Source organism: Xiphophorus couchianus, chromosome 22, assembly GCF_001444195.1.
Source record: "Xiphophorus couchianus chromosome 22, X_couchianus-1.0, whole genome shotgun sequence".
In the NCBI taxonomy this organism is placed as follows: domain Eukaryota; kingdom Metazoa; phylum Chordata; class Actinopteri; order Cyprinodontiformes; family Poeciliidae; genus Xiphophorus; species Xiphophorus couchianus.
Window position 1 is genome coordinate 22,416,393 of NC_040249.1, and position 27,923 is coordinate 22,444,315.

Below are 27,923 nucleotides of genomic sequence, written 5' to 3' on the forward strand. Positions count from 1 at the left end.
AAATTTCTTATAAGTTTTCTAAAACAAATTCTGAGATTAATCACAAAATGTCTGAATTTTTGGTGGAAATTTACTCCTTTTATTCTATCTACAATGGACAAAAATAAATACATAAATAAAAACGCTTTAAAATTTTGGATCTACAATAAATATCAAACTACTTTTGTTGCTACATTTGGGGTTTTTTTAGCAAAACGTTTTGACATTCCTGGATTAGATGTTGCTTGAATCAAATTTTATCCTCATTTTGGTTCGAAATATGATGGAAAAGCAACAAATATGGACTGAATGTTTTGGGTCATGAAGGAAGGAAAAATAAAACACTTCTCCCTGGAATTAGCTTGTCACATTGGTGATTCGGGAGCGTTTAAAGCCGCCCTGTGAACATGTTGGGGGTCAGGAGGCGTCATGCAGTGGTGATGAAAGAACCAGAGGTAATAACGTGAGCATGTAGCTGTGAAACTGTTCTGTCTGCTGCAAAATTAAACTCATTTTTACCAAAAACAAAAAAAACAGTTTGAACAAACCTGTGAATAGCAGTGTTACTTGCTGGGTTGACATTTCACCAGCAAACCACATGTACAGAAACAATGGCCGCATTCCTCGTGCCTGCTTTTGGTTGAAACCGAGATTTCACTCTTACAAAAGCTTTTTATTTTCTTTCCATGTATGGTCAATTTTAATCAGAAGAGGAACAGAAATCATTTAAATTCCTGCTTGGAAACTATCACTACTAGCAATCCAGGTTTTCATTGTTTTAGTTCAGCGTTTAAGCTGCATAATACCAGCTCAGGTGTTTGTACTTAGAAATGTTGGGTTGTTAGCTGATCAATCAGAATCAAAATTAGTTTTATTGGACAAGAATTTGAATTACAGACATCTCTAACTATTATACCTATAGAGGAAATAAAAACATAAAAAACATCCATCTGTTGTCTTGTGCTTATCCAAGATTGGGTCAAAATTGGAAATAAACAGTTGATTATTAGACTTATTACATAATTATTACATAATTTTAGATGGCAGCTATGTTGGATTGTGAAGCCTCAGGTTGGTGGTGGACCTCTGATTTTCCTGCAGTTGAGTTTTCTAAATTGGAAATGTCAAATTTTGATATTCGACAACAAATATAAAATATTCCTGTTGGAAATCTTTCCCTTCAAGTTAACATAGAACGCATTATACAATTTAAAAACCTCAAAAACAGTTTGCTTCCAAATAGCTAATTAGCTTATTTCCACCAACATGCTGAATTTACGTATTTTCACAACTATTTCCCAGAACCAGAACCAAACCTAGAGAAGCAGACTCAGCGTCTATGCAGCTCACATCTGGAGCAAACTTCCAGAAGACTGAAAAACAGCTGAAACACTGAGCTCATTAAAACCCACCTGGTTAGAGTTGGTTTTGATTAATATTGACATAAAAATTGATCAGCATATTTGAGGCTTGATTTTGATTAAATGTTTATTGCTTGCTTCACAATTGATGACTTTTTATGACACAAAGCACTTTGAACTGTGTTGTCACTGGGGTTGTTGTAAACAATTATTTTAGTAATCAAGTACTAACTTGATTATTCTGATGATTAACCGAGTAATTGAGTAAAAATTTGATCGAATAAAACACTGGTAAATTCCACCATAGCAGCAGTATAAATAAATATCGGATATCAACATCAGTCCAATTTTTCACATTTGAGCATCCCTAACATCAACTTTTCTGTAGTTTAGAAAATTAACCTGTAACAATAATAGCTCACTTTCTAAGTTAACCTGAAGAAAGGTTAGACAAATATCTGAAATTATATTCAATTTAATAACAACCAGGCTCACAAGGACACTTCTATAAAAATGTCTATACTCCAGTTTTTAGTTTTTGTATTCATCTTCTTTGAACTTGAAAATTGGATGTTATGATGCTAACACTTAGCTTTCGTCAACAACTCATAGGTGGAAGTTAGAGCTTTGCGCAACATAATCAATCACCCGGCCAGAGCATGACCCTAAATAATAAAACATAAGTTAAAGCTTTGAGAAAGATAATTTTCCTCTAGGAATTTTTAATAATCAAGGTACTCGAATCATTCGAGAAATCCTTACAGCCCCAGCCGTCACTCAAATGTCCTATACAAAACAACAATTGACTTAATTTAATAAGTCAAAGCCTGTTCAAATTCTCCTCTGGTTAATTTAACATTGAATCAGAAAGAATATATAATTTAATCATTTATAAATGCAGTTTGTATTTAAAGCTAGAGTTTGGGATTTTTTCCCTTATCAACATTCCTACATCGCTATTAGTCTGACCAGAACCCTGAGGCCAGGTTGCCATTCCAGAAACCTTGAAGTTTCTCACAACGTAAACAGAGAAGGCGTTCTTCAACAACATCCAAGAATTCAAGCTGTGAAGGGCCACATGGACGTGTTTTCTGATCACGTTCTGGACTGGATATAACCTGAAAAAGCACTTGGAGAATAAAAATGAAGCTGAACGTGAAGACTCCAGGTCTGTGGAGCAAAAAAAAAAAGTGGCTGCTGTGTCTCATTTAAAACAAGCACAGACACTCCTATAAATAATTCACGCTAGGAGTAGTACCCGAGTATCCACTGGGGTAGACTATTTGATATTTCATTCTGTGTCAAAAGGCAAAAGGCTAAGTCTGATTTTATACAGATGCTTTTTGCTCTGCTGTGAGCCAGAATTATGATTAAGTGTTTCTCTCAGGCCAAGGTTCAGTTCTTTGAAGGAGGTAAAGCCTTTCGTATTAAGTGATCTTTCTCTCTGATTTACAAATGATTAAATCACAAGCTTTGCCTAAAGGGCTCCAAGCTATGCTATGGGCGTATTCCTAGAGATAATACAGCTCAGGGTTGCCAGATCTGACGGACTGTTTCCAGCCTAAAAACAACGTAAAAAATAACATTTTAATGTAACTCAGATATAAAATCTTACATCATAGACTTGTGACAATTCACAACATTTTTGTTTGTCCTTCATTGTATTCTGACCGGAACCAGATACAATTGGGACCGCAAAGGATTTGACTCGTTGAACACAATAGGCGCTTTTCCACTGGCAAGTCGCGCTCTAACCGGTTAATGTACGGTTTGGTTTTACACCAGGCAGCAAGCTTTTCCATTATCTAATCTGTTCCATTATCTGGTTGTGGGCAGGACCTGAGCAGCAGCAGCTGTGGTCAATTCTCCGTGGACGTTTTCAGCAACACTCAGCAATGGAGAGGGTTCTGATTCTGATGGACTAAAATAAACCCAGATATTTCATTTTGTCTTACAGAAATTTATAGGTGGCCCAGACATAATGATAAAGGTTCAGATCAGCTGATTATTTCACTATAATTACATCCTGGCACTTTATTTTTTAAAATATGCAACATTTTGGACATATGTAAATCAATAGCCACGCTTAAACTTTATTATTACTCTTTAATCCAAATGAAAAATAAAATTAACATCACAATTTAACATTATGTAGGTCCAGAGTTTCACAGTTGTCACAAAACAGCAGCTCCATCAGAAAGCTGACCACAGCTGCACCGTTTCTCTCTTTAGCTAGCATCGCTGCTAATTCACGCTGCTGAACCTGAACAGTTAGCTGAACTAGAACTCCGACACCAGAGCTGCTCTACTGTTAAGCTATGGGCTTGTTGTTCCTCAAGCTTCAGAAGCAAAAAGTCTGAGCCGTAAAATCCTCGTTACTTGGTCTCTGACACCAACGACAATAAACGCACATAATATACTTGAACATAAGGTAAAAACATTGTCTGTTAGAATGGATGAAAAATGTTTAGATACTTAAATAGCACATTTTTACAAGAAAAATGTCCGAGAATATTGCCTACTAGCATAAGCTAAAGCTAATGTTAGCCGCAAAGTTTAAAGAAAGTAAAACTTACCTTCGTATCTGTGTATAACGAGGCGTACATCTTAAAACCTTTCTCCAGCTTACTTGTCGGGGCTTCGGATCGATGTACATCATTAACTGTTACCTTGGACAAGCCCTGCAAACACCCGGTGTAAAGAGCCTTTTTCAATAGATCAGAAACGATTGAGCCGCTTTTGCCCAAACGCGGAAGCTGAGGTGCAAAGAGCCCATAAGGAGCCAATCAATGAATACTGTCAGCTGTCAAAGAAAATAAAAAAGGGGGACCGTATATAATAAAAGGAAATAGCGCCCCCTTCATGTCCGGAGTGGTCTGCCAGGTGGTCCCGCCCTTTACTGCTCGTTCATTTAATACTCACATACTCGGCTCATAATGGCCAGTTTCTACATCATTGATACGTATTTTGTATTTAATTTGTATCTTAGCATAACCAGCCGAAGACAAACTTTTCTGTCGTTGCTCATCCCTCAAACTTCAATGCAAAGGCTTTCAGAAATCTGCCATCATGGGTCTTCATCACATTACAGCAATTTTGGAAACTGAAGCGACTTAGAGCAAATAACGACCTGGAGCCATGAATTATGAATGAAGAGGGGAATACATAATTTAGCAGGGTTAGTTGCATATTTTATCCTAATCATTTTTCCTTTCATTTAGGAGTGACAATTGCCTTCCTGCAACAACGCACATGTTGAAATATGACAAAATAAAATACAGTGCAACAGGCAGGTACATTAATTCTTCAATGTTTGATCATTTTGGTTATGTTTTTATTTGAATACTTAATGTCATTAATTGAAATGGTAAGCCAAATACATTTTTTTTTACATGTTTTTATTTATGTTTGGCATTTTGTCCCTTTTGTGGTGGGTTTTTAGGCATTTCAGCTTCCAGTTTGTGTAAATCTAGTCCACAAAAGAATAATACAATTGTTGAAAATGTAATTTATTAATATAATGTTTGCAAGTGTCTCTGATCTGCAGGCAATTCAAATGAGCTTTCAAACAGTGCATTAAGTGTTTAACTGAGCTCTGTTTGTGAATAGCCTTCAGAGATATGCTGCCATCTGCTGTTATTAAGCAGATATTGCGTTCACTGTTCACCTGCTTAAATTAGTTTAATTTCTAATGTAAAGCTCAATAAATAAGAATATCTATAAAATTATATCCATTTCTTTATTTTGATTCAAAAAGTGAGTAAAATCCACAAAGAGTCATCATAAAAGAAGCTGGATGCTCAAAGACTGCTGTATATAAGAATATCAGTGGAAAGTTGAGTGGAAGGAAAAGGTTTGGTAGCAACTGGGATAGGAGAGGACTGTGAAACAAACCCATTTAGGGGTTTTCTTGTGTTAAGCTGTTCCTTAAGAAGGGATGTCAGAAACGTTACTTGGGCCCATCCCACTGACAAAAGTTTTTGTTTAAATTCAAAATCGAGATCCCAGAGTCAGAAAGAAGAGCAGAGAAGCTCTTTTATCAAGTCCAAAGTCCCTCCAGCCATCTACCAGAAAATCGTAGAGCTCTATCAGAGATCATTTACGGAAATAAATTCCCTTTGTGATGATTTTCTAATTGAGATTCACTTGTAAATTCGTTTTTTCTTTTTATTTCATGTTTTGACAGAATCTCACTGAGAACGACATCAGAAAGTTCAGCCTCCTTCAGCAGCCGTAAGTAACCCCCAGCTTACTTTTTTATTAATGCAGAAAATTAATTTATGAAAATTATTGAGTACTACAGAATCATACTAAACAAGCTGAGGCTCTACTGAGGTAAAAACATTTTAAAAATTAACTTAGAATATTTGAGGTGATATTCGAGATTGGCTATCAATTTGTCACAAAGAAATTGTTTTAATGTGTTTAAGGTGAAAAGGTAGAACCCAAAACTTAATCGGTTCAGAGCAGTGCAGCTCTTATGAGATATTTTTTGTATTTTCATTTGCATACACAAAACAAACTGCTCTATGAGCGAGTCGTTTCATTTTCACAACCACTACGTTCTCTCATTTTTACTGCCAAAATAAAAGATTACATTTTGTGAAAATGTGCCAGTAAAACTGACCCAAGAGTGTTTATTTAAAAATGTTTTGTCTCTAAGTAAAATTAACTTTTTCAAGTGAAAATTATAGTTTATATACTGTAAGTGTATAAACTTTTCTAGCTTTTTTTCACACTGTAAAACATTTGAAGGTGGTTTAACTTGAAAGTTCACCTGCTGTCTTGAAAATGCAACTTACCCACATTGTCAAGTTAGAATAACTATTTATTTTACTTTAGAATAATTTAAATTCTTGTTTCAAATTGCATGAATAAAATAATAACAATAATAACAAGAGTCAGATCAATATAACACACTTCCATCTCAGAATACAAAAACATGCAGCTAAGCAATCTGGGAAGTAATTCCCACTCCTGTCTTTTTCCTCTTTCAGTTTTTTTTTAAAGTGCTAACTTAAAAACTCTTGGAGGTTTGACAAAATTAATAAAAAGTTAACACAGCTTACTGTTGTAAGTTTATCTTTCTCAAACTCACATTTAGGTTCGAAAGCTAGAACTCGCAGAACAGAAAATAGTATACAAAATTCAGTGTCACTTAGAAAAAGTGTTGAAATTTCTGATAATTTCTTATGAAATGAACCAAAGATAAATGCTGCTAAAAGACATGAAGTCATAGACTAGCTGTGATTCTCAGAGAGCTTCAAGTGAGAAACACGGCCCATCCCACTGAAGCTATAAAATCTCTGAGTTCTCTGGAAATATAGTGGAAAGAGCAAACGTGTTTACAGCTGTGTGCAGCAGCTGGTTTTGTTATACAGATAGAAAGAGACAGACAGAAGAGATTTGGTTATGGCCGACTGCATATGCATTTTACTCTGAAATGTTCATTTCCTCTTTATTTATGGGTTATGTAACCTTTTGCCAACCTGAAACAAATTCCCCGTTTAGCGGTGCCAGCTTTGCCGAATAAGAATTTCTGTTCAGATTAATAGGGAAGATTTAAATATGTTGTTTTTGTTAAAAAGTATAATTTCTTGGATTCTTAGATTTATGTTTAAATAACAAAAGTAATAGAAATGCACTTCCTTATTTTGTTAATTTATTGCAAAAGTTGCAGTTTTAGAAGAATATGTAATTTCATACTTAAGTTTTTAGTGCTTTAGTGGGATCCACGGTTAGTTGAACATGTTGACCTAAATATGTTGTAATTTGCCTATTACCTTAAAAAAAATGCTGTTTGAGGTACGTCAAAACATAATTACTTCAAAACATTTAGACCTTTTGTTATATTTTTCACCCATGGAGGTTGCTGTTTTTTCATCTGCTGGGTTGATGACACAGATTCCATTCTGTAGCGGAATCTACAAAGTAAACACTGGAACTAACTTTACCCGAGTTGTTGGTCATTATATTGCGTTTGACTGGTGTAATTTTAGATAAGGCCACAAGGTGTCATTGTTGACTGGAATTAAAAATAATAATAATAATTTAGGTGAATCTGCATCGCTTCCTACATAAAAAAAGAGCGCAAGGGGAAAAAGACGAAAACAACTTAAGAAGAACCTGTTTGTGCTCTCAACATTTCTCTCCGAAGCCATTGAGTGATTTGTTCGAGCAAAACTGATGAAGGCTCCAACAAATGGTCGTTACCTTAACGAGAAAAAAAATAAATGCAGTGCCACAGTTTTTATCCACAAAGAGCCGCTGCAAAAAACGAAAGAAGAAACATCAGACAGGCAGCACTGGAAGCTGTTTTAGATGCAGTTAACTGCTACTACAAATGGAGCTAATTGCTACTGCCACTGATACGTAATGTGAAACCACAACAGACATTGGACCCTAAACAGCCGTTACCAGACCGGACTCAACGTTACTTACAGAACTGCTTACCGGATCGTAGTCCGACCAGAGGTACATTTCATTCATTGTTTCATTATCCAGCTGAAGGCGACGGTAGCAACACAAACACTTGCAGCTACTCGGACCAATTTTTCATCTTCCTCCATTTGGTCCTTCTCATTTTCATTACTCCTTGTGATTTCTACATTCCCATTGATTTAAACATGCTCCCATTCAAACTGAAAAGGCTTAATGACATTACTTATAGCTGTTTTGGCTGGACGGAGCTAGCTCTTCTTCTTTTGTATTTTATTGGCAGATGACAAACCAACTTAAGGTGCATTTACCGCCTCCTACTGGACTGGAGTGTGAGCAACAGTGACGGTCAGAGGGAACAAAGCTAACTCAAACTCAGCAAGCATTACCCAGAATGCCTTGCAACGTAAACAACATGGCAACATCCATGTGACAGTATTTTATAAAAAGTAAACAGCCTACAGTATCTCTACTATGCTGTCTTTACATCTAAAAAATATTTCTCAATTAAAGTGTATCGTTACAACTATTTGTGGATTATTTTAAGTGATTACTCAAATGCTAAACTTTGCAGCTTATATTACATCAGCTATTTCTATAAATAAGGAAGCTTTTTTTCCCCTTTATATAGAGTTCAACTTAAATGTGGAACCACAATGTGGAAAAATGACTTGCCAAAGAACATCAGGCAGACTACGTCACTGTCTGTTTTTAAATCGCTTTTTTAAACTTTTTACAGAGACAAAAACAACTTAAGAAAAACCTGTTTCTGCTCTCAACATTTCTCTCCAGAAGACTTTGAGTCATCAACATCTCACAATCTGAGATGTTGGTTTGAGATGGTGCTTTCTTTATTTTAGTTTAGTTTTTTTTCTTTTTGCATGGAAAGCTGCAAGTTATTTTAAAGTACTTTGTATATTAGTAGTGTGACATAATGTCATTTATAACTTCTTATGTATTAGGATGTTCCACAGATAGTAAACTTTGTCAAAATGCACACAGGGATGCTTTTAAAACATTTAGAGATGGGGGACCATGATGAGAACAGTAGTGAATGCAAAGCATCATGAAGACCAAACACAGCATACAGGCCAGGGAGACCGTTCACTAGAGATTTAAAGGGGCGGTGTAATGTAAAATTGACTCTTTTTTTTAAGCTTTACATCATGTTATAAAGTTATTTTCTCATCAAAAACATACCTGGAGTGTTGCCTTGATTCTTTCATGCATGTCTGAGAAACCCTTGATTCTCCCATCTCTACCATTCAGCTGTTGAGATGACTTCCTGAAGGCGGAGTTTCAGAGAGAACAGGAGTTTCTTAAAGAGACAGGCCAAATTTCAAGGCGTTAAATTATGAAGTCAAATTTCTTTTAATTTCTATCTATAACAATTAGACATGACATAGTTACTTGATTGTGCTAGAAAATACATAATACTGCCTCTTTAAAGCATTTTGAGGTAATAATTTGTCAAAAATGTGAAGAGTAAGGTAAAAATGCAAGCCGAACAAGAATTGCTACAGTCAAAGAGACAGTTAGCATGCCACAATTTGGGCTTTTGTGGAAAAGTAGCAAGAAGAAAACCATTTTTTAAAAGAAGTGCTCCCATTTGGAGTTGCACAAGCTTTTTGGGACACAGAGCAAACATTTTTTGGAGGTTCTCTGGTCAGATGAGGCATAAATTGATGTTTTTGGCTTACAAGTAAGACAATTTCAGCAGAGAAAAGGGTAACACTCCACATCAGCCTGCCTTTAACATGCAAGGGAAAGGTTTTCTTGAATATAGTGGATTTACAGAGTCTTCCTTGCAAATACAAATTGTTATTCCGACCAACCACTTAACATTTCCATTTTCAGTATTATTGTGGCTCATTGTGCACTTGTTGAACCAGGACATTAAGTTTTAAAGCAACATAGCATGTCATGACTTGTCTTTTTATTGTGTTGTGGTGTTAAACATAACAACCACTCAAATTATTCCTCTGATCCTGCTGTACCATGATGTTGCAACATGTTCCACTGGGCGTAAATATATCAGAATCTTCTCTGTAATGACTATCATCTCATGTAAAATCCAATTCCAAACCAAATAAATAATCTCTTTGCAATTATATTTTCACAATGCAACACAATAATTGCAGCTGAGCATGTATTGCCTGTTGGTTAAAAAAGTTATCTTTAAAGTAAACATCCTGTGTAGACATCTGGTGACACTGGAGAGGAACCACTCCCTTCAAACAGGAAGAAACCTCCAGCAGAACCAGGCTGAGTATGACCATCTGCCGCAACCAACAGGAGGTTGGGAGGACAGGAAGTAGACAAAAAAAAAAACAAGCCCCAGACCAGGTGCATGTTTGACAAACAAGGAGTCCACAGGTATTGGCAGAAATAGTGCTAATAATCGCAATCAGGGAAGAATGAGTGGGAATAGACTCTGTATTGTCAATATTTGTCATTATTCTGTTAATTTCGCAAAAAATAAATTTTGCAATTGCGGTGTTTTACTAAAAACTTAATTTAAATCCATGTGTATAAACTTATTCATGCAATAAGTAATAATAAAAAAACAAGCAGCGCCATGATCCTCCAACTACTTCCTGTCATAGTCTTCTTCGTGGTTTCCGCCAGTGGCAACATCCTGTTAAGAACTCCTGTTGTCGTGTGAAAAAAGTGTTTCCTTAGCAATTTTGCAAAATAAACCAATTTTGATACAGCAAAACAAAAAAAAAACTTCATCCTAGCGATAAAAATTTTTATCCAAAAACTTGAGTAATTTCGAAATTGTTATGTTTCTATGAAGACCATTTATTTTCAAAATGTTAAATGGTGCAATCATACAGTCAATGGAAACAATACAGGAAAGAGATTCAGCTAAACATGGATTCTAGATTTTATTTGAACCTGTAAGGAAAAATGGCGACATATATGTTTCAGGTGCACACTACATAAAGTTTACCGTTATTATGAGACATTAAAAACAAAAACGCAGACAGAGTTAGCTGCAGCATTAGCGCTGTCCAAGCTTTGTTCATGGAAGAAACACAAGAAAACATAGTAAACATAAACATGCTGGCCTAGGTGTATGAATCAGCTTGATTAAATGCATTGTCCAGGAAATAGTCTCATCCGAACACAGAAGTACTATGCTTTAGCAGAAATAACAAATGAGAGAACTGAAGGCTAAAAATGGGAAATACAAGCAAATAATGCATAAATGAAGAGAGAGAAAAAAACTAAACTTATGGCAAGATAATATAATCAAAAAAGTAAAGTTCTAGACTTAAAGGTAAATATGTTATAATTCTTACAGATAAAAAAAAACTTTTAAAATTTGTTCCACAGAACTAGATGTTTAAAAACTTTATCACTCTTTCTGCTTTTATCGTTCAGTTAATCTGCAGTCTGAACATTTAGAGCTTCACACATACAAAGTGAGAATTTAAAATTAGACTCTGGATTTAAAAATAAAGAGAAGCTAATTTTGGAGAAGCATGATATCTCCTTTTACGTGTGGAGACTTTAAAACTTATTCCCTTAGGAAATGAAGTCACAGGATGTCAAAATTTAGTCGCTTCGGAGAAAAACCACATGAAGCTTCTTGTTCTTTCTTACATCTAAAGTCCATTTTTTTCTCATGATTCAAAGTCTTAAACATCCAGAAGCCTGGTCAGAGAATTATGTGGACGTTTCGCAAAAACCGCTTCCTGTTTTTGTGATCATGTGCTGTGCCAGCAATTATATTGGCAAATTAAAATAAGTGTAAAAAAAAAAAAAAATTCGCCATGACAACCACACATGTGGTAATCTTCCTGACAGGAAAGGCTGCAGACTCATTTTCTTTAGGTTACTATAAATAGCAAAACCTTGGGATTGCAACACAGTGTTTTCCATGACATGACCACATTAAATTAGATAAAGTTACATGTTTATCTCTCTACTGAATGCTCTAAAGCTTATATAATATTTTCAAAGAATCAATACATTTGAATGGATTATTATTTGATACATTAATATATCGTTTTGTAATTGCTACACTGCAAAAACACAAAATCTTACCAAGTTTCTAGTGCAAATATCCTAGTACACTTGTTAAAAGTAACTTTAGCATGATAGAGATACATTTCATTTTTAGCAAGATATATTTTCATGTTAGAAATTAATTTAAATTAACAAGCAAGCAAAAAGTATTTTGTCATCAATATTAAGGAATTACTTATTTAAAACAAGCTCCCACATCACACGAGAAAGTTACTTTTAAGTTAGTCTTATTTCAAGTGTAGAAACCAGACCAAAAATACCTGGCAAGATTTTGTGTTTTTACAGTGTTCAATACATTTCTATCAAAGTTGTCTTTTTATTACATATTGTCTTGTGAAGGTTTTAAAAGGGCAACTTCTGCTGCTAGAAAAACGGGCGACATTGAAGAAAATCACAAAGCATCATGTGATGCAAGAAAGTGTGGTCAAAAACAAGAAGTGATTTTTTTCAGACTCAGGCAACTGGAACAAAAGCACTCCCTTTTTTTTCTCAAGACTGACAGTCATACAGAGCATTCGTTTGCTAACCTGCTAATAACGGCAGCTCAGTCCAAACCTACGAGAGGAATAAAGCTCGGAAAATGTCAACTCTTGGGTTAAATGTAAATATGGATACGTTGAATAAACTTGCAGCGCCTGCAACAGCAAAAATTCGGTAAGAAGATCATTTTAAATTTTTAATAGTTGTACTCCTGGTCACTTTTTGCTGTTCAACAAGCTGTGAGCACAAATTTATCGGGTTTCTCTAATAGATATTGAAGGTTTTTCTAACTAAATAAGAGTGGGGAAAAAAACTCTTTGTGAAGAAGAATTTATGTTCTGAGGACATATTTCTGAATGGCAGAGTTGTGTCTTTCAGGCAACTTCAGAAAATGGTTCAAGACATCAAGAAAAATGACGGCAGTCTGCTGAATAAAATCAGAAGGTCAGTGTCTGAAATATCCTGTCGTCTTGGTAATAAAGCTGCTTTTATAACATCTTCCATTTGTTTCTTAGTCAAGGCAATTTCATTTGTACAGCACACTGTCAGCAGTTAGGCAATTCAAAGTGCTTTAAAGGATTAGACAGAAATAAATCAACAAGCAAGCAAAAAAAGAAAACAATCCATTACAGTGGCAGAGTAAGGAAAAACAATGACAGATTGATCACTTTATAATGTTCCAATTGTTATTAATCAAAGGCAGCAAATCTAAACAAATTGATTTAAAGTCTTGATTTAAGGGAACTCAGTGTTTCAGCAGTTTTACAGTTTTCTGGAAGTTTGCTCCAGAGCAGAGGAACTTAGAAACCAGAAAACCTGAGTCGCCTGATAGGTTCATACCACAACAGATCCTTATTATGTATGTTGGTGCTAAACTATTCAGTGACTTATAAACTAACAAATGTGTTTTAAAATTTATTTATGGAACTTTTGAGCTGTGTTGCACACTGTAAAACATTTGAAGGTGGTTTAACTTGAAAATGAAAGTTCACCTGCTGCCTTGAAAATGCTATTTAAGTTGACAGAAAAATTGTTTAGCTTTTAATTCAGAAATCAAAGTTCATGAAATTGATTTAACAAGTTGTCTAAACATTGTTTTGTTCATTAATCTTTAATTGTGAGTTTTAACTTAATGCTGCAATTTAAACCAATAATTATTTCACAATATGCAAGAAAGAAACTGCCTTCACCGAGTTAAAAAGCATTTCTGTATTATTTTCACACATTGTCGAGTTAAAATAACTAATTAATTTACTTCTGAATAATTTAAATTCTTGTTTCAAACTGCATGAACAAAATTTCTGACCTGATTATGAATTTTATTAAACATCACAGTGAATTCTGCTCAAAAACAGGACATAAAAATGTACATTTGCCATAATAACATCAGAGTCAGATCAATGTAACACACTTCCATCTCAGGATACAAAAACATGCTGCTAAGCATTCTGGGAAATAGTTCCCACACCTTTCTTTTTCTTCTTTCAGTTTTTTAAGTGCTATCCTAAAAACTCTTGGAGGTTTGACAAAATTAATAAAACGTTAGCACAACTTACTACTGTAAATTCATCTTTCACTTAGTCACACATTTAGGTTCAAAAAGTAAAACTCGCTGAATTTACTTTAAAAAGTAGAAGATAGCAGACACAACTAAACGTGACTCAAATGTTTTACAGTGGAGCAACGTCTTCACTAAAACTAAATCAGCGTCAACTCTCTTGTTCAACATCTGCTCACTTCTTTTGTCAGTTGCATTGTTTTAAAAGTGCTTGTAGCTACAAGCAATGATTGAAACATTTCTGTCCACTTGTCTGTTTTATGTAGGAGGATTTTTATGTTTTCGAAGTCGGCTGATCTAAAAATTCTCCGTGCGGTTTGCATACAGTGCATGCTTCACTGGACAACGCCAATTCCTCTTTCACAAACGTTGGAAAGAGAGAGCGGCGCATGGACCAAAATACCTAAAACAGATGGCCGTTCTCTCACTTTCCTTTCCTGAAATGAGTCGGTTTGTTCTCACCTTGCTTTGCAAATATCTGATTAATTTCAGTAATTCGGTTCAAAAAGTAAGACTCCAGTTTTATTACACACAGAATGGTTTATTTTAAGCTTTTGTTTCTGACAAATGCAATGATTACGGCAATGGTTAGCAGTCGATATCGAAAACAACAAACAAAATGACTAGAAAACAATGTCTGATGAGAGAGACGAACATAAGAAAACCCAAAATATAATATTGAGAAAGATCAATAACTAATCAGTTTTTAATAGAGAAATCTTCTGATATTATCTAAGCAGTAAGGGGCTGGTGACTTGTCAGCAGTCAAGCAGATAACTCAGAGGATGAGAGGCTAACATCTTTTCTCTGCCTACATCTCCCAGAATGCTGTGCAGAGTTCAATGAATATTCCACATTTATAATATTGAATATTCTGACATATTATCTATTGATGTTGATTACGTGTCTATCGCAAGATATTTGTTGTCCATTTATTGTCCAACAAATCAATAACAGTCTTCACTGTTATTAATTTAACAGTGAAGACGCGGTTATTTAATAAGACTGTTATTGCCCTAGTCTTATGTAATATTCATTGTAGGCCATAATCAACATTAATAGACATAAACCCCATAATGAAGCCATTATTACTAATAATTTATCAATTATTTAATTGATAAATTAGTATGGATGGAAAAAAAAGAAAATAAGCTTTTAGAATTGTATTTTTTCTTTCCGAGTGGTTCTTGTCAATGTTTGGTTTTTGTAAAGTCTCACAGCCGAGACTTTACAAAGAAAAAGTCTTCACAGATGTGGCAAAGCTCAATAAATTGATAATCATAAATAATTATTCCTGTTCTTATTGTTTTATTTATAACAGACTGAAAAACAAACCTCGTCCGAACGTTCCTGCCAGAGACTACAGAGGTAAGAATTCAGCAATAACAGTTCAATGTATGTAAAAAATAATATTAATAACAAAAAATAATGGTGCTGCATGACTGCATTAATTAAATATAACAAATATGAAAGCACAGCTTTCAATTAAGATGTTAACATGTTTTTATCAGGACTTGTATTCACAGATTAGGGATTTTGGTTGACTGCAGTTTCACTTCCTCAGTGCTTGCCTGAGTGAATTTATGAGCTAAATTATTGCAGTTTCTGTCTTAATCCATCATAAATCTGTTGAAGTTTGGGAGGTGAGGTGGCGCGCTCCGCTTACCCCTACAACAGGACGGTGCACTCAAAGCCCAGGCATCTTTCTAAAAATAGACAAAGTGCTCCAACACCTGCATGTTACCTATGACTGGGGGTTTTCTAGATATGCTGCAAATTTAAAGAGTTTCAGTTTCCATTCATGATGAAATTAATTTCTGTTTGCAGATTTCAGAGACAGTGATCAATGCTCTGATCCAGAATACGTAAGTCACTTTAAATGAATTCAAAACCAGTCGTTTTGGTTCCAGATATTCATTTGAAGAGTTACAAATGTGTTGTTTCCAGAACGAGCCATGCGATGACCCGCCTGATGATGACAGCTACGAGCCTCCTCCGGTCCACAGAGAGTTCACCAGAAGTCCCTTCATTTCCTTACCAAAGGGGGAGTATCTCGGTCAGTACTGCAGCCAGAAAATATCTGATACATTGACTCATTTCTTCCACACAATACGAGTCATTTTCAAGTGTTTTTGTTTTCCAGAAAATTGTAAGTAAAATAATCAGAAAAAACATTTTTCATAAGTTAATAGGTTTTCACACAAGCATTTTACAACATGTTTCACTAGCTAATTGGTTTAGCTTCACTTTCAGCTACTTAGCTTTTAGCCATTAGCATTAGTTTTGGCAAATAATGCTGCAGGACTAATTGAAAACCAATTGTCTCAAGTTGGGTCTGTTTGAAATTTATTAGCAAATGTTAGCATGCTAAAATTTAATGCTACACAGATTAACAAATAAATGTCAGCGTTCACACATTGTAGCATTTGTGCATGTTAGCATTTACAATTTAGCATTTATAGCTAGCGACCATCACAAATAAGTTTTGTTGCTTATAAGTAAAATAATTTAACCTGAAAAAGAAATGTTTACATTTCTGGGACACAGAGGAGAGTTCGTCTATTACTAATGCACTGAGCTAGATACTTGAACAAAGAATATTTTTTTATTTTGTCAATTGTTTACAAATACCTTGATATTTTGTTTCTTGTCTTTCTTCTTCTTTCCAGACAGCAGTCATGCCGGACCAAGCCGACCTCCCAAGAAGCCCATCCGTCCTGTTAAAGCCTCCAAACAACTTCCTCCTGAACCGCCACATCCATGGAGCGACAAAGAAGTGAAGCCGCTTTCTTTACCTCCTTTTAACCTTTATTAAAAGCTAGGGTAGGGTAAAATGCCTTCCTTTATTAAAACTTTCTTTTTTTGTTTTGCAGGAAGACTACGTAGACCCAGATGCTAATGGTGAGGACGACTACATAGAACCCACAGAGAATCCATCTCCAAGTAAGTAGATATAAAAAAAAAAGAAACATATGGTTACAATTGGCAGAAAATGTGAATTTATATATATGAAATGTTAATAATTTGTCAAGTGTTTTTCTTGCCTTTCCTCACGCTCCATGTTAGAAGGTGGAAACAGAGGTGACTATCCCATTTTGCCTCCAGCTTTACCAGATCGTCCATCCAGTCCTGAATGTGAGTTTATTTAATATGCTGATTATATGAAACCTTACTTTTAACATTGCTAAGTAAAACTTGAATCAGTTATTTTACACTTTGTCAACTTAGGGTGTTTTCTTAGGGTGGACTTGGTTCAATTGGGAACCAAAATTGCACCATTTGGTACATTTACAGCTGCTGCAGTTCGTTTTCACACTGCACTGAGTCAAATGATCCAAACTAATTGAAAAACCTGCTCCCCTCCTCGCCTGTGGCGGTGCTGCACCAAGAACCACTTGAACAAATGACATGAAAACCTCTGAAGAAGACACCAAGCGCAATTTCCTTCTTCATAAAATATATTTTAAAAATGAAGTAGCGTCAGATTTTAGTGGTTGTAGGATTTCTCTTTTGTCGTAAAAGACCATGAACCATTTCTCCCGCTAGTGCTAGACTCGCTTGTTTGAGTTGGTTGTATTTACCCAGAATGCCCTGGGCTGTAATGAACTTCCTGTTTTTGCACATATGCATTCGAACCTCACCACAGTTCACTTCAACCAAATCCGAGACCAAGGTTTAGGCGGACCAGAGTTCACATCAGAAACTAAACGGACTTTCTACGCAAACAAACTAAAGTTTGATTAAAGCAGACTAAACAGGACTGGTGTGAATGCGCCCATAAATACAACTACCTGTATGTAGTGCTTCAAAAAAAGACAACAAATATATAAAGCAACATAATGGAAAAGTTGCAAAAATTGCAGGAGCTCTGCATGAAAACAGTGCAAAGTGCTACAAAAAGAAATATAAATGATTCCCTCTTCTGCAGCATTACTAGCTGACATCACATACACAAGCAACAAATAACTTAAGGACATGCAGCACAAAGTTCACAAGAAATTCAAATGTGAATATGCACTGTAAACAGGCAGGGAAAAGCTAGTTTTTACCCCAAAAAATAACTAACTCACAACTAATACCCTAACTTTCTGCAGCATTTTCTGCAAATAACAGATTTGCAACAGGTTGTTAGATGTACAGTTGCTTGTGAAGAAGAATATTTTTTAAATAGTTATATCGCAAGGAATAATTTGCCACACTGAACATTTTATTGGCCAAGCGCAACGTGGCGATATCAGAATAGTCTTCTTCTAAGAACCATTTTTGTTTTAACTCGCATCATTTCATAGAAAAATATATTCCTTTCTAAATAGTAGTCATCAAGCAGGATGTTGTTCAAAATAATTTGTAAAAAAATAAATGAAATAAAAAATAAATTCTTTGTGCAGTTATTTAGTTTAGTGAATAAGTAACAAATTGACAAAATCTCCTCTGCATCTTTTTAATTGCAGTTATAAACGTCCCAGAAAAATTAACATTTCTTTTTCAGGTTAAACTAATTTTAAGGATAAGAAATAAGACTTATTTATGTCAATTTAAAGTGTGTGGCGGTCGCTAGCTACAAATGCTAAATTGTACATGCTAGCATGCACAAATGCCACCATGTTTGAATGCTAACATTTACTTATTTGGTAACCTGCTAATATTTGCTAATGAATTTTAAACAGGCTCAACTTAAGACTAACGGTTTTCAAATAGTCCTACTGGGTTATTTGGCAAAACTAATGCTCATAGCTAAAAGCTAAGTTGCTAAAGGTGAAACTAAGACAATTAGCTAAGAAATAGGGCTAGTGAAACATGTTGTTAGGTGCTTGTATATGTGTGAAATAGAAATGAAAATGTCAGATAGTTGATTCAGTTGCAAAGGTAACTTCTGCTACGTGACTGATTCTTCCCTTGTTTTTTTTTTGACAGATTTATATGAAGAACCTGAGAAAGAGGCAAGTTGCTGTAACTTCACTAATTTTCTGTGAACAATAATTACTCGATAGGAACAATAATATGTGGAACATGCTGCTGTTTACTTATAATTTTTGTCACTTTTACAGGAACCGTCTACGTCTCCACAGAGAAACAGGTCAATTTTAGACTTTATTACAGTATATTTCCACATGTTTTGTTACTTTTTATACTTCATGTGTAATCTTAAATTTGACAGAAACATGTATACAATTGCATAAAACTGGATGGAGAATGTCCATAAAGATACATTTTCAAGTCTTAAATACTAAACCATTATATTTAACCCGTGTCTGGATGTTATGTCAACATTTAAGGATGTGGTTATAATATGAAACATTTTAAGGGTTATTAATGCTTTTGACAGAAGAAAATTCTAGCAATATTTCCTTTATATCGTTCTCAAATAGTCAAATTTAAAGAGCTGAACCCCAAAACGTTATACAAAAAGCTTAATGTACCTTTGAGAAAAGTATTTCTTCTTCCAGAATCTCTCTAATTTATCTGGCCACAAGTTTGAGAAATATTAGTTGATTAAAAAAGCTACAACTGCAGAAAAAATATGTTTATAATTACTACTAATTATAAAATCTTGGTTGCATAGTGATGAAAAGTGTATAATACTTGCTATTTCAGTCAGCTTTAAATAGTGGTTTGTTGTTTTATACAGTATTACTTCCATTACTATTCCTCATTTTGTCTTGTTACATCCACAAATATCTATGTTTTATTTGTATTATATGAAAATAGTGCATAATTGTGGAGTGGAAGAAAATAATATAGAGTATTCTTTTTCCTTACATTTTTGAACATTTAAAAACTGCCTGACCCTCTTAGAGGCTCTAATAGTCTTTAGATTTGGGCAGAGATTCCCATTACTAGACAAGTTTAGTAAACTTAACAGCCAAAACTACAACAGAATGGTTTGATCACAACATTTTCAGGCATTACAATGGCCCAGTCAAAGTTCTGACCTATATTCCATTGAGAACAATTCTTTAAAATGTATTTTTCACCTACAGTTATTCATTCATTTCAACCAAGAATAGTCAAACGCTTCAATAGATGTGTAAAGGCAGTAGAGGGATTGTAGTAAATCTGCACACGCTTTTCAGATTCTTATTGGAAAAATATAATAATGTGAAAATTTCCTTCAACATCACAATTATGCTTTGATTTATGTTGGTTTAAAACATAAAACCCAAGTTTGTGTTTTTAACATGAAAAAAGTGCAGAAAACTTCAAGCGGTATAAAAAAATGTATTTGGTTTTCAGTAAATAATTAAAATACTCCTCTTTTATTTTATGGTTATGAAAAACTTTATAAATACATTTAACATCTTTTTTTTCTCTCTTTATAGACTTTGTCCACCTCTTTTCAAACCGGGTCCTTCTTTACCAAAACCAACACCCAGGTAGGAATCGACCCTAAGCAACTACGTCACTAAATCGTTTCATTCGCCATGACGAACGTAGGAAGTGAAGGATTATTCAGAGCGACTGGAATTGTTTTGGCCAGTTTATTCCTGGCTTCCACTTGTTCCAGTCGAGCTAATTTGACTATGAAGGTGACACACCTGGTTGGAGCTCATAGACGGCCGTATTTACAAAATAGCTGAAATAGCTAGCTTAGAAACCGACCCATACCTCCTCCCTCCTGACATTTTGATCAAATTACCAACTTTGCCTGAATTCAAACCACAAGATTTATATCATTATGTCATAAACAGTGTTTGCCTATACACCTGAGCAGCGTTACAAAGGCACAACAGACGAGATGCTAACCAGTTTTTTTGGTGTCGGTTTTGTCTCCATGGTTACTAACGGTTACACACGTACCTTTTCCACAATGCGACATTTGATATCTTTCTAATCATACTTAAAGTATATCAAAGTTGATCTTCTTACCTTTACAAAGTGTTCGCTGCCAATCCGCGGTAACACCGAGGGCTGACAGTCATGGTCGCCGCCGTATCTTTCCTCATTAAAAGTTATAAGTAAAATGCAAAAGTTTGCTTTTCATCCTTGTCTGATTGTGAAGCCGACCGCGCAGCATGCTATGAGCATTTTAAAGTGAAATCAACTAAATAGAAGCAATATTAGGTCTTCTTTTTCTTTTCTTTTATGGTGGTTGACAAGGAAGGTATTGATGTGCATTACCGCCATCTACTGGAGTGGAGTGTTGACCGGGATGCTAAATGTATATTACCCTACACCCAAAACAAAACAAAACAAAAAAAAACTGCAAAAAAAAAAAAAAAATAGGTTACAGATGTCTGTTTTTAGACTAACTTTAAAGGAAAGCATTGGAAAGCAAAGGAAATCTATTTATTAATTGTTTAGGATAATTTTAGTTAGACTGTGTCTTTTATTGTTACTCAATGTTAGTAACGCCCTGTCTTGTATCACTGTGGGATAGTGAGAAACGTCATTTCGATTCCCTTGTATGTCTGGACATGTAAGAGGAATTGACAATAAAGCTGATTGATTGATTGATTGATTGATTGATTGATTGATTGATTGATTGATTTATATATATATATATATATATAGCCCTGCGACAGACTGGCGACCTGTCCAGGGCGTACCCCGCCTCCCGCCTGGAACGTAGCTGGAGATGGGCACCAGCAACCCTCCCGACCCCATTAGGGACAAGGGTGAACAGACAATGGATGGATGGATGGATGGATATATATATATATATATATATATATATATATATATATATATTAGTTTTTCAGAATATAACATACATAAATCATACATGAGAGTATGAAAGCATTGGTTGTTTTGACGTCTGTCATGGCGGAGTGGGCGGAGTTCTAGAGGGCGTGACGCCAGGTGCAAAGGGTCAAAAGCTCAAACTAAAGCTATTGTTTTGCCAACATTTTACTCATACCAATCTGTTTTTACAGGCTGAATAAATGGGAACCCACGCGTCCTGTAAGTGTCATCAGATGTTGAACAGTAGATTTAAAATTGTTGACTCAGCTGAACTTGGACACAAACTGCATATTTTTCAGATCCAGCAACCCACAGATGATGATGAATATGAACTCTGTGATAATAGTGAGTATTAGTTCAAAAGAGAATAAAATTAGTCAAAAATGTGGGCTTTTAGTCAACAATATGCAACTTGAGTAAATTAGAAGAGAAAATGATATTTTAAGTTGCACTGTTTGCCCGCTCATAGGTTCCAGTCATGAACCTCCAGGCGGTCCTCCCCCTCGTCTACCTAAACCTGTACAGAGAGAGTAAGCATTACTCACCCTGGAAACACATCATTTACTTGATGACGAGGTTAAAATTGTATCTGATCTGTTTACAGGAGGTCACCAAAGCCGCCTCTATTGCCGGTAAGAATATGCTGATAAATTAGTAATATAATAAAGTCTTGCAGACCAGTGGTGTCCAAACCTTTTGGTATTAGGGCCAGAAATGTCAAGATGAGAGTACTTAAGACATTTATTGTTTTTATCTCTTCAATAATATACTAAATACACAAGCAAAGTAGTTAACATTTTGGAGATCTTTGTCGATCCAAAATATAAACCCAGTCTTGGACAGTTGCTGTTTTAAACAACAGGTAAATATTTTTTAAAACTTTTTTGGGGATTTATTGTCCTCAATATCTATAAAATAAAAAAAATACATCCTTTATATTGTTTTAAGATTTTATTTGTAAAAATCTCAAATTAATCACAAATTTGCTATGTTCTTGAATTATGGACCGAGAGCCCAAACCAAATCCTCCTGCGGGCCGCAAATGGCCCCCGAGCCACAGTTTGGACATCCCTGTTGCTTTTTCTTTTCGACTTGATTTTCACCTTATGATACCAACTCTAATACTCTGTCTTATTGCAGAGACAAGACATAAAACCAAGACAATTTGAAAGTAAGTGAATTCAATTGAAAGATTCTTGGTGCTATGTTTATTTTTGTTTTTCTCAAAAGTTAGGCAGGAGTACATTTATTTTGACGTAAATCATCAACAGATTAAAGATCTTTTTTTCACAGCTAAATTACTCAAAGCAGTTGTTTTTTTAAAAATATGTTATCAGATCACAACTACAAACTTAAACACATTCAGTAGTTAAAAAATTCTCTATTTATCCTAAAGGGAAGTTAAATTTTGTTGTAACTCCTATCAACAAGTATCATTGTGGGCAGGAAGGATTTCCAGTAGCAGTCAGTCTTGCAGCTAATCTGAAGAGCCCTCTTACAGAAGACACTGTTACTGACCGTCCTGACATGCTAATTCAATTAAATCAAATAAAAAAAACTTTATTAATCCCAAAGGGAAATAAATTTTAAACAATTCAATTATCAGGAAGCAGAGATGATAGTTCACAATATTACACTGCTAATCCACCACTTTTACTATTGCAAATTTATATCTGTAAAGTAGTAAAGAAAATTTGTCATTGTGTGCTTTTATTCATTTAACCTCATTAATAATGAAGCTCACATGCACACAAATAAAAATCATGCATCATTCTCCTTCTGTTTCCCAATTATTAATGTGTGTTTTCATTTTATTTTACTAATAAATGCTTTAAAAAAAAAAGACTTCAGCTCACTTTTATCCTGATACTACAATATTAAATCTAGTCTAAAGAATGAAAAAACCTGAAAACCATTTTATAATTTTCCTTCTGCTTCAGATTTGTGAGCGACTTTGTGTTACATAAAATCGAAATAAATTACAATCATGTTTTATATTCCACATTTAAAAATATGATGTATTGTTTTAATCTTTCAATGGCTAACATGTAGTCAAAAATGATTAGCCATTGTGGCTAATTCTGCACCATTTCAGTTAGCCACATGCATCGCTGCACTGCAAAAACACAAAATCAAAGGTTTTTTTGGTCTAGTTTCTAGTCCAAATATCTTCTTACGCTTGAAATAAAAAATAAGAAAATTACTTACAAGTAACTTTTCAGCAAGCTATATTAGCTTGTTTTTAGTAAATAAATTCTTAATAGAAATGAAAACGTACTATTTCCACTGGCAAAACTGTCTTGTTATGAGTGAAATAATCAGCCAATTGAACGAGAACTGGGTTGCTAGGTAACAGCTCAGAGCTTGGCTGGCGCTGCTCGGTAACAATTGTGTAGTAAGTGAAATAATTTCCCAGTTCAACTAAAACCTTTTCATCAATATTAAGGGATTATTTACTTAAACAAGCCTCTATAGCTTAATCAAAAGTTACTTGTAAATTAGTTTTGTCTTATTTCTAGTGTTTTTGCAGTAGAATTTGTGTTTTTGCAGTGTAATTAGCAACAGAAGTGAGCCAAAAACAAGTTACATGAAAACAGAAACTGGACTTAAATACAATTAATTATGCAATAACTTAAAATAAAAACATTACCCTGCATTTATGTGTGAATAAAAACTAGAAACAAGCATCAAAGAACAAACTTTAGGCATCTCTTACACAAGGCATGTAAACATTAAAGTTTGTGGATATGTTACAAATTTATTCCTCTTGGTTCTGGCATTGCAAAATGTGAAAAGTTGAAAGCCTGTGAATACTTCTGCAAAGAACTTTAGATGATTATTTTTGGAAACCGTCATTATGCTAATAACTAAGTAGGAAGGCAGCTAATTTCAGGATGTCTGCATTTTCAAAGGTACCTCCCTGCCTGTGATGCACACAGAACAGAAACCGTCTCCTAAAGCTTTCTCACTGGATCTTAAACGACCAAAGTAAGGCGCTCTACGTTCAAATTTTACATTTATACTTCACTGATAATGAATTGTCTTTAATCACAGCTTCTGTCTGTGTATTTACTGCATTTTGCTGATTTTTTTTACTTCCTTGCAGAATCCCCCTGCCACAGTTTACACCACCCAGTAAGTTCTGATCCGTAAGTTCGCAACCATTCACACTAAATCTCTGTTTTTCCAAATCAACTGATGCAAGTTATTTTCCCAGAACCAGTTGAGCGGGGTTGCATTGCTGGTGAAAATGGTTCCACAGACCAGGACAAGGTAGGCTTTGACATCTACTTTTATATAAAGAGTGTTGATTTAAATGTTTCAGCTCTGTAACTGCTTTAATTTCAGGATGCAGATGTTTATCACAAACCCTGGTTTGCCAACGGGTGTGACCGCAAAACAGCAGATGAAGCGTTACTGCAATCAAATAAGGTTTGAATGGATGCGAGCGCGTATGAAAGTGTTTGTCCATGAAAGCCGTAGGGGTTGACTGGGAGTGTTTTCTGTTTCAGGACGGTGCGTTCATGGTGAGAAAAAGCTCGGGTCAGGATGTGCAGCAACCTTACACGTTAGTGGTGTTTTACAAAGGCAGAGTCTACAACATCCCGATCCGCTTCGTGCCGAGCACCAAGCAGTACGCGCTGGGGAGAGAGAAGAAGGGAGAGGAGGTACAGCGCCTTCATTTGGGCTGCTAACATCAAACTACTTTTAAATTCACTGCAGACACATTTGTCTTGAAGATGAATGTCATATTAATTATGCAAAATTCACATTTTGCACATTTTTGTGCTCCCATTTGGATCTCAAATTTAAAAAAAACATGCATCTGTTGTTGACAGTAAATTAATATTTTTTGGTGTCTGGAAAATGAGCCTTTTCAAAAACGTCTGGGGAAAAAAACGTCACAAATTTGCAAAAACTTCCTGTTACCTAGCAACTCCAGCAAAGCTCAGCCCGTTACCTAGCAACCCAAGCTGAACTCCAGCACATTTGGTCAACTGGTCTGACCACCGTATGTGCTGTACAATGGCTGCTGGAGAAAACAAATGTTTAGTTGTTGGCTTGCCATCCAGAATACACTTGGTGCATTCTTGCTGGTTGCGCAGGAGGCTCTAATTCTGCTTTTCAAAGGTGTACAGATGTTCTATGGAACAAAGAATATTCAAAATGACTCAAACTTGTCCACTTATTTCTTGCTTTTACAATTCATTGAAACGTTTTGAATGCCTCAACAATAAATATGTTGAATAAATTAAACATAACCTTATGCAGATGATAATTGTGCATTTAAATGTCCTAATATTATTAGATATATGGGAATATTTTTGTCACTAAGCATCACAGCATTCAGGCTTTAACATATCCAGGTCAAACTAATAAACCGGTTGTTTTTCTCTGTGTTTTTACCCTTCAGTTCTTCAGCAGCGTCTCTAGCATCATAGAGAACCACCAGAGGAACCTGCTGGTTCTGATCGACAGCCAGAGCAACAGCAAAGACGCCACCAAGCTGTTTTTTCCTGTAAGGCCATAGATGACTGTCTCAGTTTTTTCACTTTGCATCTTTACGGCCAGTTTTCAACGTGCTTACAAGTACAACACAGACCTGTAGCTGACGGTAGTTTGAAACCGACCAAGAACTGCTCAGGAACTTCCTGCAGGATTCCACTGCAGTCCTGGTTCTTCCACATGGAGACATTTACAGAAATTAAATTAACAGGAAGGTTTATCCTGGATGCAACTTTTTCTTCTTCTTCTTGTGGATTTATGTGGCGTTTTAGTTCTTCAAAATTACATTTTCCTTACTTCCAGCTATCCTTTCTCACATTGTGACCATTATCTTGCTGTATAATGCAACTTGCATGCTTCACTGAGGGAGTTTTTACATTTGTAGCACATCCTGATCTCTCTGTGCTCATGCTTGATGAGTTTTTGCTCGTAGTTTTTGTTTCTTTTTAAGCAGCAGGTTATTATTGTTCACTCTTCCAGTAAAAAACCTTCTTGTAAAGTGTACAGTTTATTGCTTTTCTTACTGCTACCTGTTTTGTTATTACTAGTTTCCATGGTTCTCTAAATGAAAAACATCTACAAAGTATGACACTGCCGCTATCCTTTCTGCGCTTTAGAGCATTTTGGAGGTAATTATAGTTTTTGCATTTTTACCACCAATAGTTTTCTTTAAGCAGGAACTTTACTTAACAATAGATGTTCATTCTTTCATTACAGGTCATTTTTGTAAAATGTATTAAGTTCTGTTTTGTAGAAATACTCAATAAGACATTTTGCCCAAAGGTTTGTTCTGGTGCTGTTTTTGTTTTCTCATATTGTAATAAATTCTCCTGTTCATTTTCTGGTGCTATAGAGCGAGTTTTTGTTTTCTCTCAATCATAATTTCTAAACGTTTATTATTCTAAGCTTTCACATTTTTGCATATTTTCTGAAGTTCATATCGTTCTGGACATCCAAGTACAACATATTTACTCTGAAAATACTTGGGCAGTAGCTGGGTTTGTGATTCAGAAATCATTAACCAACATAAACGCTAAAGTTTGATTCTGAATCAGTATCATTTTGAAGGGCTGGTAGTTTTTTTAGTAGTTCTTTTTGAATCTGGGTGAGATTGACTCGATTTAAATATATTCAGAGGATAGAAGAGTACCTGAAAATTGTATATTTCAGCAATTGTTTACTCAAGTAAAAGTAAAAAGAAGCCATTGAAGAAATCGCTCGAGTAAAAGTAAAAAGTCATTTAATATTTAAAAGTTGCATCATCAGACAGACCAAACTATAAAGTTAAGTGTAAATTCTGACAGAAATGACAACAATTCATATAAGTAACAAAAAATAACAAAATCAGGCTAAAGACAATTTTTCCAAATCAGTTTCTTTCAATAAAAAACTTATGAAACTTTAACAAAAACTGCAGGTGTGTGTCTGTGTCTGGTAATTTTTTGGTTAAAACATGTTTGTTTTTCATTCAGTGGGAAGAAAATCCAGACGTTACTCAAGTAAGAGTAAAAAGTACAGCATAGTAAAAAATACTCCTAAAAGTATATTTTTTCAAAAAAGTTACTTAAGTCAATGTAACTAGTTACTACCCAACTCTGGATATATAATAGATTTTTAAATCTGTTCTTCAAAGCACATTGGTATCTGTAATATTGCAGTTTGTAACAAACTATGAAAAAGAAATATCAGCATCATGCTGTAGAGATGCACAGCAGAAACTCTTATATGCATTCAGTACTTTATGAAAATTGACAACCTTTAAGCAGATATTAACCATACTTTCCATGAAGGCTACATTTATGTATTTAAAATGTTATTATCTTATGTGAAGTCAAGTTTATTTGTTTAGCACATTTCAGCAACAAGTTTAAAGTTCATAA

General features: G+C 34.9%; 1 protein-coding gene across 3 annotated transcripts in view; it reads left to right on the plus strand.

Moving 5' to 3' along the window:
• blnk (B cell linker) overlaps positions 1–26,893 on the plus strand; it is a 38,810-nt gene extending 11,917 nt beyond the window's left edge. Inside the window, exons 3-24 of one of the 3 annotated variants that reach the window (XM_028007452.1) lie at positions 5,527–5,573; positions 12,675–12,740; positions 15,176–15,222; positions 15,682–15,719; positions 15,802–15,910; positions 16,524–16,630; positions 16,728–16,797; positions 16,921–16,989; positions 18,769–18,794; positions 18,903–18,931; positions 20,175–20,228; positions 21,729–21,762; positions 21,837–21,882; positions 22,007–22,067; positions 22,142–22,169; positions 22,678–22,708; positions 24,450–24,525; positions 24,644–24,672; positions 24,755–24,810; positions 24,886–24,969; positions 25,050–25,205; positions 25,952–26,893. In XM_028007452.1, the coding sequence (XP_027863253.1) occupies positions 5,527–5,573; positions 12,675–12,740; positions 15,176–15,222; positions 15,682–15,719; positions 15,802–15,910; positions 16,524–16,630; positions 16,728–16,797; positions 16,921–16,989; positions 18,769–18,794; positions 18,903–18,931; positions 20,175–20,228; positions 21,729–21,762; positions 21,837–21,882; positions 22,007–22,067; positions 22,142–22,169; positions 22,678–22,708; positions 24,450–24,525; positions 24,644–24,672; positions 24,755–24,810; positions 24,886–24,969; positions 25,050–25,205; positions 25,952–26,068 (1,380 nt within the window). In that variant the 3' untranslated portion in view covers positions 26,069–26,893. Of the gene's footprint in view, positions 1–5,526; positions 5,574–12,295; positions 12,471–12,674; positions 12,741–15,175; positions 15,223–15,681; positions 15,720–15,801; positions 15,911–16,523; positions 16,631–16,727; positions 16,798–16,920; positions 16,990–18,768; positions 18,795–18,902; positions 18,932–20,174; positions 20,229–21,728; positions 21,763–21,836; positions 21,883–22,006; positions 22,068–22,141; positions 22,170–22,677; positions 22,709–24,449; positions 24,526–24,643; positions 24,673–24,754; positions 24,811–24,885; positions 24,970–25,049; positions 25,206–25,951 lie in introns of those variants that run through there. The other 2 variants (XM_028007453.1, XM_028007454.1) reach the window with 2 other exon arrangements.
• The last annotated feature ends 1,030 nt before the right edge of the window (positions 26,894–27,923 follow it).